At 40.0% G+C, this 13,808-nt stretch overlaps 1 protein-coding gene across 1 annotated transcript in view; it reads right to left on the reverse strand.

Annotated features, from left to right (window-relative positions):
* The window catches only part of SNW1 (SNW domain containing 1), a 32,343-nt gene extending 18,853 nt beyond the window's left edge, over positions 1-13,490 (reverse strand). The window contains exons 1-3 of the mRNA XM_010588782.3: positions 13,373-13,490; positions 7,997-8,150; positions 3,853-4,014 (exon numbers count right to left, since the gene is read on the reverse strand). Of these exons, the coding sequence (XP_010587084.1) occupies positions 3,853-4,014; positions 7,997-8,150; positions 13,373-13,386 (330 nt within the window). The 5' untranslated portion in view covers positions 13,387-13,490. The remainder of the gene's footprint in view (positions 1-3,852; positions 4,015-7,996; positions 8,151-13,372) is intronic.
* Positions 13,491-13,808: the final 318 nt, after the last annotated feature.

The raw sequence follows: 13,808 nt of genomic DNA on the forward strand, positions 1-13,808 counted from the left end.
TAGACGACTGCATAGCAGTCTCAGAGTGACAATGAATTTTATCAATCCCATTTTGTACTTTCACTAGTCAATTCCTATTTTTTTCTAACAACAGGAAAACCAGTGGCTTTCAAACAAGGTATCACTGCCATGTCCAGTCACTCCGCCCCTCTCCCTCCACCGCCTTCAGTCTTTGTAAATGTTGTAAGAATGCTTCTGGCTAAGACTATGGGCAGGGCAGGGGGAGGCACTACTGGCATTTAATAGGTAGTACCAGGTATGCTAAACATTGTACAATGCTCAAGAAAGTCCCAATCAAAAAGTGCCCCCACCTCAAATGCCAATGGCACATAGTGGGTACTCAGTTAATGTTGAATTACTAAATACATACTAAAACTTCATTCATTAGTCCATGTACTTTAAAAAATAAAAAAGCTGTATGAACTTGAGACTGGTACCTCTATAAAACAACCAGTTATGTTCAGTTCTTGTCGCTGAATCATAGACAAACATGTAAAGCTTTCACTATACAAAAGAATGATGCTTGAAGACCTTACTTAACCAGAATACAGAAATTCAAAAATAAACAGCCCACTTTTAACAACTCTACTCTATTTTCAGTATACAATAATGACCAATATAGATGATTGCTGGAATAAGAAAAAACTTTGCAACATGTCTCAGAAATTAGATTAAGTTCTTGGTTTCTAGTCCTGAAATACAATGCAAAATGGGCTAAAGCTGTATTTCATTCAAAATAATACAACCTGCCAAGACCAACTTATTGACCTAAAATGTTGCTTTTTCCTAACAAATAGAAGAGGCAGCAGATGCCAATAATAAATAGTGACTACCCCAAAGGAGAGATGTACCAAAACAAAGGCTGCTAGAGCCAAGTGAAGGTCTCCATCGCATAGAGAACTTGCCAGTACGTGCCCTACATGTACAGGGGCCTACTTTTCCTTTTGCAGGAGTTGACTATCCTTCCTTACTGACTTTAAGAGAAATAATTTTCTGTTATACAATGGAAACAGCTATCATTCACCCCCAAAACACTGATGAAGGCCTGTGTGTCAAGCTGTCAGGCACTAGGTTTTCGTCTCAGAGTAGGTACTGAGAGAAAAAGATGAGGACATAATCCCTGTCCTCAAAGAGTTTATAGTCAAATGACATAGATAATGAGTGAACAGATAATTACACTGAAAGATGTGACGGCTCTGTTAAGAGTAAACATGGGGCGTAGAGAGGAGGGACACACAAATCTAGCCAAGGATGATCAGGGAAGAGTGTCCTGGAATAGGGAAGAATGAGATGAGGTTTGAGCAATAGAATTTAGTCAAAGAATAGGACTTTCCAGGCAGACAAGGAAATCCATGCAAAGTTCCCGAGGTATGGGAGAATATACCACGTTAGAGGAACTGCAAGTTGTTCCTCATGGCAGGCGTTTCCAGGGAATCCCCTGAAAGTTTTTTCTTCTCTATCAGCCACTTGAAATTATTTTCTGCTGTAAATAAATAGAATGGTATAAAACTGGACTGTTTATTTTTAGATTTCAGTATTTGGCCATGAGAGTTGAGGCTAGAAAGGTACGCAGGGCGTTGAGCATGCCAGAGGAGCTTGGCCCTTATCCTAAAGACCACTGGAAGCCATGTAAAGGTTTTAAGAGGCATGCCCATGTGTGTAGTGTGGGAGAAGAAGAGAAAGACAGAGATGGGGAGAGAGAGACACACACACAGACATAGCTGAGTCTGTTTTTTCACATAGGCAAGAAGATGGCAAGGTGGGTTCAGAGTCTGTTCCAGTAAATCAAGCAAGAAATGTTAAGAGCCTGAACTAAGTAGCAGAGAAGGGAATATACTTGTTAAGGAGAGAAGATAGGTTCATAGTGACTGAAGGGATGGTCTGAAAGAAATAAAAGAACTGGAACAATGGCTGCCAAAGGATTTTTAGAGAATATACTGGCATTATGTGTCACATTTGACATGTGAATATCCTTTGACCCAATAAGTTCACATCTAAGAATGTATTTTATACAAATATTCACATGCAAAAAGATGTCTGTACATGTATCTTGAATAAAGTATTGTCTGCAATACTAAAAAACTGGAAAACAAGGCTTTAAAAAATTAGGGCACCACAGCATCATGGAATTCTGTACAGATTTTTAAAAATAAATAGACTTATATGTGCTAACAAAAATCTTCTCAACACACTGTTAAGTTTAAAAAAAGGAGATCAAAGAAAATTAGGAATATTAAAATCATTTTGGTAAAAAAAAGATGTGTATGTTTATGTGTTTATGTGAAGTGGGAATTCATATACATAAATAGCCACAGAAAAGGAGAAGGACACACAACACTGTAGTAACAGTAGTGAGAGTGGGAGAAGCAGGCAAGACTATATCCTCATATAGTGCTTTTTATCTTTTGCCTTAAGAACGTATTACTTGTGTAATTTAAAAACATGTATCAATAAAATGAGGGAAACAAAGAATGATGCCTATGTTTTTGGCACTGGCAATTAGAAAGCTATTATTTACAAAAGGTAAACTACGTGGAAAATGACTCATTTGATTAAGTAGTACTTTGGGCAAATCCAGATATACCTGCCATTACAGACAGTAAGCTATAAGGACCTAAATCCCAGGAGCAAAAACTGACTAGAGACATAGATCTGATCAGCATATAGGTGGCAACTAAACCCACGGGAATAAACTAGTCAAGAGAGAATATGTTGTGACAAAATAAGTCTCAGACCTTTGCCAGGGAACTATCTCAGCAGCCTGGCAGAGGTGAGGCCATACTGCAGTGGGTAAAGAAGTTAAAAGTAGGCAAAGAAGTGGAAACGTCAGAAAAAAACAATTCATGCAAGAAGCTTGAATGTAAAGTGAAGGAAACTAGGCTGCAGCTAGGGGGAGCTATGAGGGTGGTGGGGGTGTTGGGGGAGGGAGATAAGAGAGGGAGAGGAAGACAGGCATAAAGAGCAGACACTGAAGACTCTCAAGTATTTTCCCCAACAGCTTAAATTCTAAAGAGATCTTTTACTTCTATTTGGAGAATTTATTTATAAGAAAAAAGAAAAAAACTAGATCTTAAAATTAGTTCCTCAGCTGAGTATAGCTGCTCTGTGATGGGATTATTTTAAGTAATTTTATTTTTGGTGTTTGGATTACTTTGTAAGCAGGGCCATCCTAAATCTGGGTGGTAAATGCCAGTTTTATATTTAATCAAGGGCTAAAAAAGTTTGTATAATTTATTACATTTAAGTGAACTATTAAAATAATTAAGTATCCATGTAACTACTACGTAAGTCCATGGAAAAGAAAAACAGACAATAACAAAATGAAGGAGACCTGGTGGCGGAGTGGTTAAGTGCTTGACTGCTAACCGAAAGGTTGGTGGTGTGAACCCAACAGCTGCTCTGTGGGAGAAAGATGTGTCAGCTTGCTTCCGTAAAGATTTACAGCCTTGGAAATCCTCTGGGGCAGTTCTGCTCTGTCCTCCAGGGTCACTATGAGTCAGAATTGACTCAGCAGCAATGGATTGTTTAGTTGGTTATGACAAAATTAAAAGTTGATATTTTAGGGCGATGGGATTATAAATGTTTAAAAATTTGCTAGCAATTTTAAAATGTTAGTACTATAATTTTTTTTAAAAATGTAAAACAAATAATACCTTAAGTATATACAAGCTATCACGAATTTAGGGAATTATAAAGGAAAAAGTCATCACTGGATACTGAAGTTCACCCAAACATACTTCACTGCTACTTTAAACACAATCCAAATAGCAAGAGATTCATCATTTCCAAACAATATTTTTAAATTCGTCACAAAATATTTCTTAATGGGGGAAAAATTAGTGAGAGGATTACCTTGTCCTTTGACTGTCCTTGTCGAGCAATTGCATCATATTTAATTTTCCCTTCAGCATCCACCTGAATGGCCAGGGCATTGGACATTTTTTTCTTTCGTCCCATCTCCAGTGGATACTGGGCCACATGGATCTCTGGAAAAGCACCCCCATCTCCAAAATCCTACACATTAAAAAATAAGAAAAGGAATATTTAATAGTAATTTGAGATTTAAGATATATTCATTCATTTAACAAATATTTATTGAGCCCTTATTATGCTAAATGATAGAGATATAGCAATAAACAAAACAGAGGTCTCTGATATTGTGGAGTTTACATTATAGCGGGTAAAGAAATAAATAAACACTATCTTTGGTTTGTGCTAAGTGCTACAAAGGTAAGAAAGGCTGGGGAGAGGGGCTACTTTCCATAGGGTAGTTGAGAGGCTTTGTGAAGAGGTAACCCATGAGCTAAGGCCTGAATGATAAGAAGCCAGTCAGTCATTCGAAGATCCGGGAGAAGCATTTTCTAGGCAGACCAAACAGCAGTGTCAAGATCTTGCGACAAAAATGAGCTTGACATGTTCCAGGGAAAAAGTCCAGTGGAACTGGAGCTTACTGAGGACAGAGGCGCTGACACAGACGCAATAAAGTAACATAGGTAGACAGACACCAGATTGTGAAGGGGCTTCGAGGCTGTGGTTAAGAATATGAATTTTATATACATTGCTGGAAGAAAATTAAATGAAATTTTTAAAATAGGGCGAAGATTTTAGTTTTACCATACATATATATATATATATATATTTTTTTTTTTTTAGCAAGGACAGGTCCAGGTACAGTTAGGGTAGACATGTAAATAATTTTTTCTTGGAATCAGATTTTATTAACATAAAATCTTGTATTCACTGACAAATGAAAAGCAAATAAATTGAGAGCAGGAAGGAAGGGACCCAGGAATGAATTTATTCACATTTCTGTTACAATTAGTGGTTATAAAGAATTATTTAGAAGAGTACTAAGATTCTTAAAGTAGAGCAAGCTATATAAAGTCTGTCAATGAAGTTTAATACTACAAAAAAGTAGAATAACAAACATGTGAATATCAAGTATATTTTTTAAATTGCTGTGTTAAATTTAGCAATTTTTGCTTGTGGTTGTGTTGTGCGGAGTCGATTCTAACTCACAGTGACTCTACAGGGGATTGTAGAACTGCCCCATAGGATTTCCCAGGCTGTAATCTTTACAGGAGCAGATCATCAAGTCTTTTCTCCCGTGGAGCTACTGGTGGGTTTGAACTGCTGACCTTTTGGTTAGCTGCCGAGTGCTTAACCATGTGCCAGTACCTTATAATTTATAATATTATCTCATTTAATCCTTACAATTTTTCAAGAGCCTCATTTCTTCATATGGAAAAAATTCTGCTTTAGAAAGGTTAAGTGATTTTCCCAAGGTCTTGCAGCTAGCACATGTAGGACTTGAGCCCAAGTCTTTTGACTCCAAAAAACGTTGCTTTCTTCCCCCTAGACTGTGCTACCTTTCTCTTAGCTCGAAAAAGCCAAATAAGCGCTACTAATAAGAAAAACATTATTCATTTAGAGGAAATTTGATGAAAAAAATATATGAAAATATATGCTTTCATAAGACTTCCTCCTTAAAGCAATTATTTCATTAGATCCAGGATACATGGTATAACATGCTTACATGCTAAAGAGAAATTTGAAAAAGAATGAAGTTGAGCGAGACATTTTCTTGTAAATCAGGTAAAAAGAGTTAAATCATTGCCATGAAAGGTGCTACCCAGGCTGACAATCTTACATGCTCAGATTTGCTAGAGCTTTCCGACTACAAGCACTTCAGAACATAGATGTGGCATCGTGCAGTCATTAAGCTTGACAGAAAATCACAGCTTTTATTTTGAAAACTAGAACAAAAATGCCTTCTTCAAAAGAGAACATTCACTCCCCCAAGAAGCATTTAGATTAACTGCCATTTTGGTTTGATTTTCACATAAACTATTCTATTCCACCAAGATACATGAAACCTTTAGTAGTCAAGTAAGATTTTAAAAAGCTAATTGTAACTGGGAAACCCTGGTGATGTAGTGGTTAAGTGCTGCGGCTGCTAACCAAAAGGCCGGCAGTTTGAATCCACTAGGCGCTCCTTAGAAACTGTGTGGGGCGGTTCTATTATGTCCTATAGGGTCGTTAATGAGTCAGAACCGACTCGATGGCAACAGGTACGGGTACAGGTAACAGTAACTGGAGTGTCATAATGCTGAAATGGAAGCAAGGACGAGATTTCCACTGTATGTAAAACGATGCCGGCCACCCCCACTCTGCAATCTATTGATAGGCCAAATTAAGACTATCTGTGATTCCTGCAAAGAGACGCTCAACTCTTCTATTAGGTGATGCCGATCACTGCCTTTCTGCTTCAGTTAAGAGGGCATTATAGCCTCTCTGGTGATCTTTCATTTTCCTCTGCATCTCACAAATTATACCATCAGTGGGAACAAAACAACAACAACAAAAAATCCCTTAATAACTGTAATAAGACTGGCCTTCAAACACTAGAGTAAATAAGGACCAGGAGAACTGAGAAAAAATAAATATAACCAGAGAATATGTTAAGACTCGATATGATGTAGTTGGCTAGTCACATTCTAGGAGGTAGGGAAACGACAAACACGGGGAGTCTGAGAATACAAATGTCTTCTTGTGGAATTCTAAGCAACAAGTTTCAATCCCACAAATAGTTCATCATATTCAACACTTGGACGCATACGATAAAAAGCTAAGGGCATGAGCCTTTCACATTTGTCAAATACCAATAATTACCTTATAAAGACAGAATATAACAAACTGATAAAATGAAAATAACTGTGCAAAAAAAAAAAAAAGTGGAAACCCTGGAGGCACAGTGGTTAAGAGCTACTGTTGCTAACCAAAAGGTCAGCAATTCGAATCCACCAGAAGCCCCTTGGAAACCCTATGGGACAGTTCTACTCTGTTCTTTCGGGTCGTTAAGTGCTGGAATCGACTTGATGGCAACGAGTGTGTGTGTGTGTGCGCGCGTGTGCATAAATGAGTAGTACAGGCACTTAAAATTTCTAATAAAAAAAAAACCCAGTGCCGTCGGGTTGGAATGTATATTTCTTGGGATGTGGGGGAAGAAAATTTGCAGGAGTCAGAATGAATATTGGGAAAGGGAGAGACAAAAGGCTTGATGAAAGAGGAGGTGGTCTTGGACATACAAAATATTTAAGTCTCAAAAGTTTGCTTTTCTCCTTAGATAAGAAAGGTTATCAAGCTTGGGAAAGTTGCTCTGGAATTAGGAAAAGGAATATGTATTGAACTGATTCCAGTACAGGATCCTGAGCAGTTAGAAGGACAGGCGCTGCCAAGGAAGACTGTCTTTTGGGAACAAGCTAGAGATACAAGGATCATTCCAGAGTCTTCCTTTTCTCACCCCACTAAATCAACCACTCAGTTATCTCTTTTCACCTCCTAAAATTTTATCTGATCTGTAGATCTGACCAGGCATGTATTAACACTTTCAAATAGAAGAAAACAGGCTAAGAGAGGTAAGGGTCGCACAAACAGTAAGTAGCACAGTTGTGATGCAAAACCATTTATTTATTTTTAAGTCCTTATTAGCACTCTTTCCACTACACCTAAGAAGAAATCAATCGGAAAAGGAAACGATGCTAGAGTTGCCCTGGGGGAAGGTTGTCAATTCAGGATTATGTGACTCTGTGTGTGTGTGTGTGTGTGGATGTCTGTGTGTGTGTGTGGGGAGAGGGGACACATGAAATTCACTGTCTTTACTCTTCTATTTTTCCCTCTTACTTTTCCAATTTTTCCCACATGCTATAATCCCTGCACTCGTAAGGGACTTGTTCGTTTCTTTTGTACAGGGTGAAGAGTTTGGCATAAGAAAAGGCATAAACTGTCACAATTCTCTAGTGATCACAAAGCAGTGATAAGAAGAGAAAAAAGAGAAATCTGCTGAGGGGAGACCATGTCTTAAGAACTCACAACCAGACACTGTATCATGTTGACAGTCATAAGCAGAGATTCTAGGGTCTGAATTTATTTTACAAGGGTTCTATAAGAAATTTCAGCACAACTTAATAAATCCAAACTGAAGATCCATACTTACTTCTAATAATCGCGGTATCCAGCCTTTCCGGTACCCGTATGGGGGAGGTTCTCTTCTGGAGGAGACGAGTGAGGTTTGCCGTGATCTCTGGGATCTTGCCTTTTCTTCAGCCTCAAGCTGGTCCTGAGATAGCTGAGTTGGTGCAGGTAAAAAGCTATAAGGGAAGATAATAAAGGTTAGAATTTAAACACACACACACACATACATTTAATTTGGTTACTACAACTTGGTCATCAAAGGAGTCCTAGTGGTGAAATGGTTAAGTGCATAGCTGCTAACCCAAAGGGTGGCTTTGTGGTTCAAATCACCAGGTAGCTCCTAAGGAGAAAGACCAGGTGATCTCTTTTGTAAAGATTATAGCCAAGAAAACCCTATAGGGGAGTTCTACTCTGTCACACGGGGTCACTATGAGTCAAAATTGACTTCATGGCACCCAACAATTTGGTCACCAGAGACAATTTTTCCTATAATACTTTATCCTTTGAACAAATCAGCAAGCATTTTACTGATTTATGGCAGTATTCTATACCAGTTATTTTATTTACCTGGAAAGAAAGGAGTAAAAAAATCTGACTGGGGGGTAGGCATATAATGTCTAGAATCAAGAATTAACATTTATTTCACATAATAGACAAACTATTGAGCTCTTATGCTTCCACATTTCTTTTAACAAGCAAGTCAACATTCTCAATTATCCAGGGGTCACTGTCCAGTATATGGTTTTCTTAGTATCCTTATTTATTCTTATATTCCTTACTTTTATCTATTTTACTCTTAGGCTTCTAGTTTTAACTATTTTAGGGTTTTAACTACTTTAGGGTCAATACAAAAGAACAAGGATTAGGAGCAAATATAACACAAGTTGTGTATTTAAGTGCTTTTTCCCAAGGATATTTAGTTTAGAATCCAATTTAAAACTTAAGAGGTCAAAGAACCAAAGTAGAAGTCCTAGAGATATAAGTTATTATTCTTTAATCAAGGTAGCATTTCTACTAAACAGTTCTTGGCAACTTTTAAGTATTATAAATGTTATTATAGCAACACTCCAAAGTACCACAAGAGGATTTCAGTAGATGAATATGTTTAATGTAAAAAATAATTAAGGTTCCCTTATGATTCTTGGGTAGTAAACATGTCTGAATAAGCAGTAGAGTCTATTCATTTATTCAAAAATATTTTTGGATCACTTAGGCACAGGGCACCATGCTAAGTATGTGATGAAACTACAACATTGTAAAAGACAGCTTATATTCTCTCAGAAGAACAATCACATCACAGAAATCCACAGTTATGAATTCTATTAAGTGATAAGGGAAAAGTACAGGGTGCTAGGAAAGCATACATCAGAGGGATTCTAATCTAATCTGGGGGGTTCTGGAAATGCAGTGGCTAGGAGCTCAGAGTTCAAATTCTATGCCATTTATTAACCTGGGTAAGTTACTTACCTTTCTGAACCTCAGTTTCTCATCTGTAAAGATGGATCATGACAGTACCTACCTCATACCCAAACCCAAACCAAACTCAGTGCCATCGAGTCGATTTCGACTCATGGCGACCCTATAGGACAGAGCAGAACTGCCCCATAGAGCTTCCAAGGAGCGCCTGGCAGATTTGAACTGCCGACCCTTTGGTTAGCAGCTGTAGCACTTAACCACTACGCCACCAGGGTTTCCACCTACCTCATAGGGTTGTTAAAAGTATTAAACAAGGAAAGACATAAACTAGTTGGCAGTGTCTGAACACTGTTCAATACGTGTCCCATAAATGTTTGATTATTCGGAGCACCACAATTCCCCTAGTTTATGTAAGTTGCCTCCATGTATGCTCCCATAAGACCCTACTCACACACTATTGTAATGTTTATCTGCTGTACTGCAGTTGCCTATTCACTTATCTGGAAACCCTGGTGGCATAGTGGTTAAAAGCTATGGCTGCTAACCAAAAGGTTGGCAGTTCGAATCCACCAGGCGCTCTCTGGAAACTGTATGATCTGGAAACCGTATGGAGCAGTTCTACTCTGTCCTATAGAGTTGCTCTGAGTTGGAACAGACTTGAGGCAATGGATTATTCACTTACCTATCCATCTTTCCCTAGACTGTGAACAACCTGAGGGCAGGAATCATGCATTATGATTCTTTCATCCCTAAGTCCTCATGCATTGTCTGGCTTACAGCAGGGGCTCCTTAAATGTTTGAGGAGAAATAAGTTTATTCTAACCCTCAAACTCCCCATCCTTCTTGCCTTTCCTTAAACAAGCCACCTCAGGATCTTTACATATGCTATTGCCTGTGACACAAATTACTTTATTTATTAACAACAATTTTTCCTATAATGCTTTTATAGAACACTCTTCTCCAGATCTTTCTGTGGCTTGCTTCTTAGCATTCATGTCTCTGCTCAGTTATACCTCCTAAGAGCTGTCTTCTGACTATCCTGTCTAAAACAGCCAGTCCCACCTTGAGTCACTCTAGATCCCTTTATCTGTCTTTATTTTACTTAAATTGCACTATTGATTTGTTTACTCATATACAGTCTGAGTCCCTTACTAGAATGTAAGGCCTGTAAGAATGAGTTTACTTGATTCAATACTATAAAACCAACATTAGAATGGTGCCTAGCACATGGTAGAACTTCAAGAAATATTTACTAAGTATATGAATGAATAAATAAACAAATGGAGTCAAAAGTCTTAGGCTTCTTCCAAAGTCATTTTCAGTAAACCATATGTAAGTAACATACAATGATAAAGAGCTACAAAGACACCAAAATTATGTACTTCTGTTTCATTTCTTTTCACTTTTCTTTACCTTCTCTTGGAAGAAGCATTCACAGAAATGATCAAAAGGCAGGCAGCCTGCCAGAGAAGCAAAGGGCTTTGACAATCCAGTAAACAGGTAACAGAGCCTGAATTATGGTCAGAATATACTCTAGCCTTCCAGAGGGTCTTAACTTCGTTCTTCCCTGAAAAGGAAGGCCTTTGCATAAAGTCGAACACTCCCATGGGGAGATGAGAGGCTGGTCTTCCCAAACCCACTGCCTAGGAGTCAATTCCGACTCACAGTAACCCCACGGGACAGAGCAGAACTCCTCCATCTGGTTTCCAAAGAGCCGCTTGTGGATTTAACTGCTGACCTTTTAGCAGTCAAATGCTTAACCACTGCACCACCACGGCTCCAAAGAACCTTCAGATAGCATAGATAAAATAGACTGCTAATTATATGTACAGCAGTAAGTCTACCAGATCTCAACTAGTGGCAATTTTGCCCCCCTGGGGTATCTGGCAATGTCTAGAGACATTTTTGATTGTCAAGATTTAGTGAGAGGGGGTGCCACTGATATCTGGTACATAGGGGCCAAGGATGCTGCTAGACATCCCACCATGTACAGGGGTCCCAAACAACAATGAATTATTCAGACCCAAATGCCAATAGTGCCACTATTGAGAAATCCAAGTTTACCCTTTTCCCTTTACTAAAGAAAGTATATTAAATGCAAGTAATGTTAATATACCCATAACTTCGAATACACTCAAATATAGAAAATTAAATCAGTTAGACTTTAAACCTTTAGTATTAGTAACACATCACTGGTGACATCAAGACTGACACATCAGTATGTCAAGACCTTGCTGTTAACATTCCCTGGTAGATCTTGGAGTTAATATAAATTAACACCTCACCTATAAACTTGAGACTATCTGTAAAAATCAAGTTAGCTAGGACTAATTCAACAAAAAGGAGCCCTAGTGGCGCAGTGGTTAAGCACTGGGCTGCTAAACAAAAAGTGGGCGGTCTGAACCCACCAGTGGCTCCCTAGGAGAAAAGACCTGGTGATCTGCTCCCATAAAGACTACAGCCTGGGAAATCCTACTGGACAGTTCTATGTCACATGGGGTCACTATAAGTTGGAATAGACTCAATAGCAGGCAACAACAATTCAACAAAATCAGAAAGCCATGTAGTCCCCAAGACCAGCCATTTAAACATTACATTGTGTCAACAAGCACACAATACCCATGACATCTCTGGTATTTTTCCTGTGCATCCATTTCCAATTCCACCTTTTCCCCAAACAAATCTTTCCCTCATAGCTCCACTAGCCTCTATCACAGTGCCTTGCACCTAGAAGGCACTTAACTGCCTGTAACATTTACTAAAGAAAACTCTCCAGTCCATAAAGCTCATTCCATCTAACTCTTTTCACTCTTATGGTTTGTGTTGCTCTTCAATCGTTCATATTTGTATGCATTGCTCCCCATTGTCTCTGAAGTCAGACAGTCAGATTTCCTTCTGCATACACCACAACTCCTAGAATGGGTCAGGGCACCCCATTTAAAAAACCAAAAAAAAACAAAACCAACCAAACCAAACCCACTGCGCTCAAGTCGATTCCGACTCATAGCGACCCTATAGCAGTTCCCAAAAGAATCTTCTGAATAAAACATGTTTCGGATTCATAATTGTCATCTGCCAGGAAAAATATCTGAGGAGAATAAGGTGTGTTAAGAGAGCTCAAGTCGATATCCTAAAAGGATTACTTCTAAGGACCAAAAATTCTAAGAAATTCTAAGGTCCAAAATTACAATCCTCTTTGACACTCGACTTTCCTGTTGAATTCGCATGGCAAAGTTTTTCTACTTAAATGGGGCAGCAAGGTCGCGCACTAGTAAGGGTTATGTAACTTCTTGGGATCTCCCACTTAGAGCATCTTTTTCTCAAAGGCGGGGACCCTTTACATATGGTTACCAAGGCAACCGCGAACAGCAAAAAATTGGAAGCGGTTCTATCTAGGGAAGAAATTCTAAGGTCCAAAGTTAAAGCCGGGCGCAGCGGCGCATATTAGTAAACAGCGGCCACTGCTGAGGCTAGTTCAAAATCTTTATTCACTTCCAGGCCTCTTTCTTAGGAGACCTTGTTTCGGGAAACGGAATGGACAGAAAGCCCCCGGCAGCAAGCGGACAGAAGTCCGCGTAGTCGCTTCCCGCCGGCTTCGCTCCGCCGAGACAAGCAAGCAACTGCCCACACTCCCCTCTCTTCTACCCAAGCCGCCGACTTGAGGTAGCGGTCTCCACGTCCCCCGCGATGCTGAAGCGAAACACACGTGCGACTCCTCGCATCTGGGCCGGAGAACTATTGGCCACGCCACGGCTCCGGCCTCGGGGAGGGGGCGACCCCAACCCGAGGAGACGCTCGGGAAAACCCACCCTCAGGCGAGGCCTAGTCGCCGCGGCGGCTGGCGGGAGGGTCTAGCCACGGCCTTGGTCTAAGTCGCTCTCTTCCCAAAGCCGGGTCCCCGCCCGGAGAGCGTGGACAGAGAAATGAAAAAGATGGGTCGTCTCAGACCCTTCCGTATCGAGGGCTCGAATCAACAACCCACCTGGTGAGCGCCATCTTCTTCCGCTTCTTCCAGCGCGAGCGACAGCAGCGCGGGGCGGACCTTCCCTGGCGAAGGGGCGGGGAAGGAAGGAGCGCGCAGTGCGCAGCCGCACCTGCCGAAAGGCCTTCTGGGCTTAGTAGTTATTTGATAGGGAGTACAGTTCGGGTCTCTATTTCGGGTCTCTTCTAACCAGCCTAAGCGGTCCTCCTTAGATGATCTCATTAGGAAGAGTAAAGACTTATCTGTACTCTATGATATCATAGGGCGTTCGCTAAGCGAAGTAACAAAGTTAGAGAAAGCTACCTTTTTAGCCACTTTTTCCCCCACTCAGTCCCATCACCGTCGTGTAACACGTTGCCATGGAGTTGACTCTGACTCGCAGCGACCTATAGGACAGAGCAGATCTGCCCCATGTGGTTTCCTAGGCTGGGGAGGA

This window comes from Loxodonta africana, chromosome 10 (assembly GCF_030014295.1).
Source record: "Loxodonta africana isolate mLoxAfr1 chromosome 10, mLoxAfr1.hap2, whole genome shotgun sequence".
Lineage (NCBI taxonomy): Eukaryota > Metazoa > Chordata > Mammalia > Proboscidea > Elephantidae > Loxodonta > Loxodonta africana.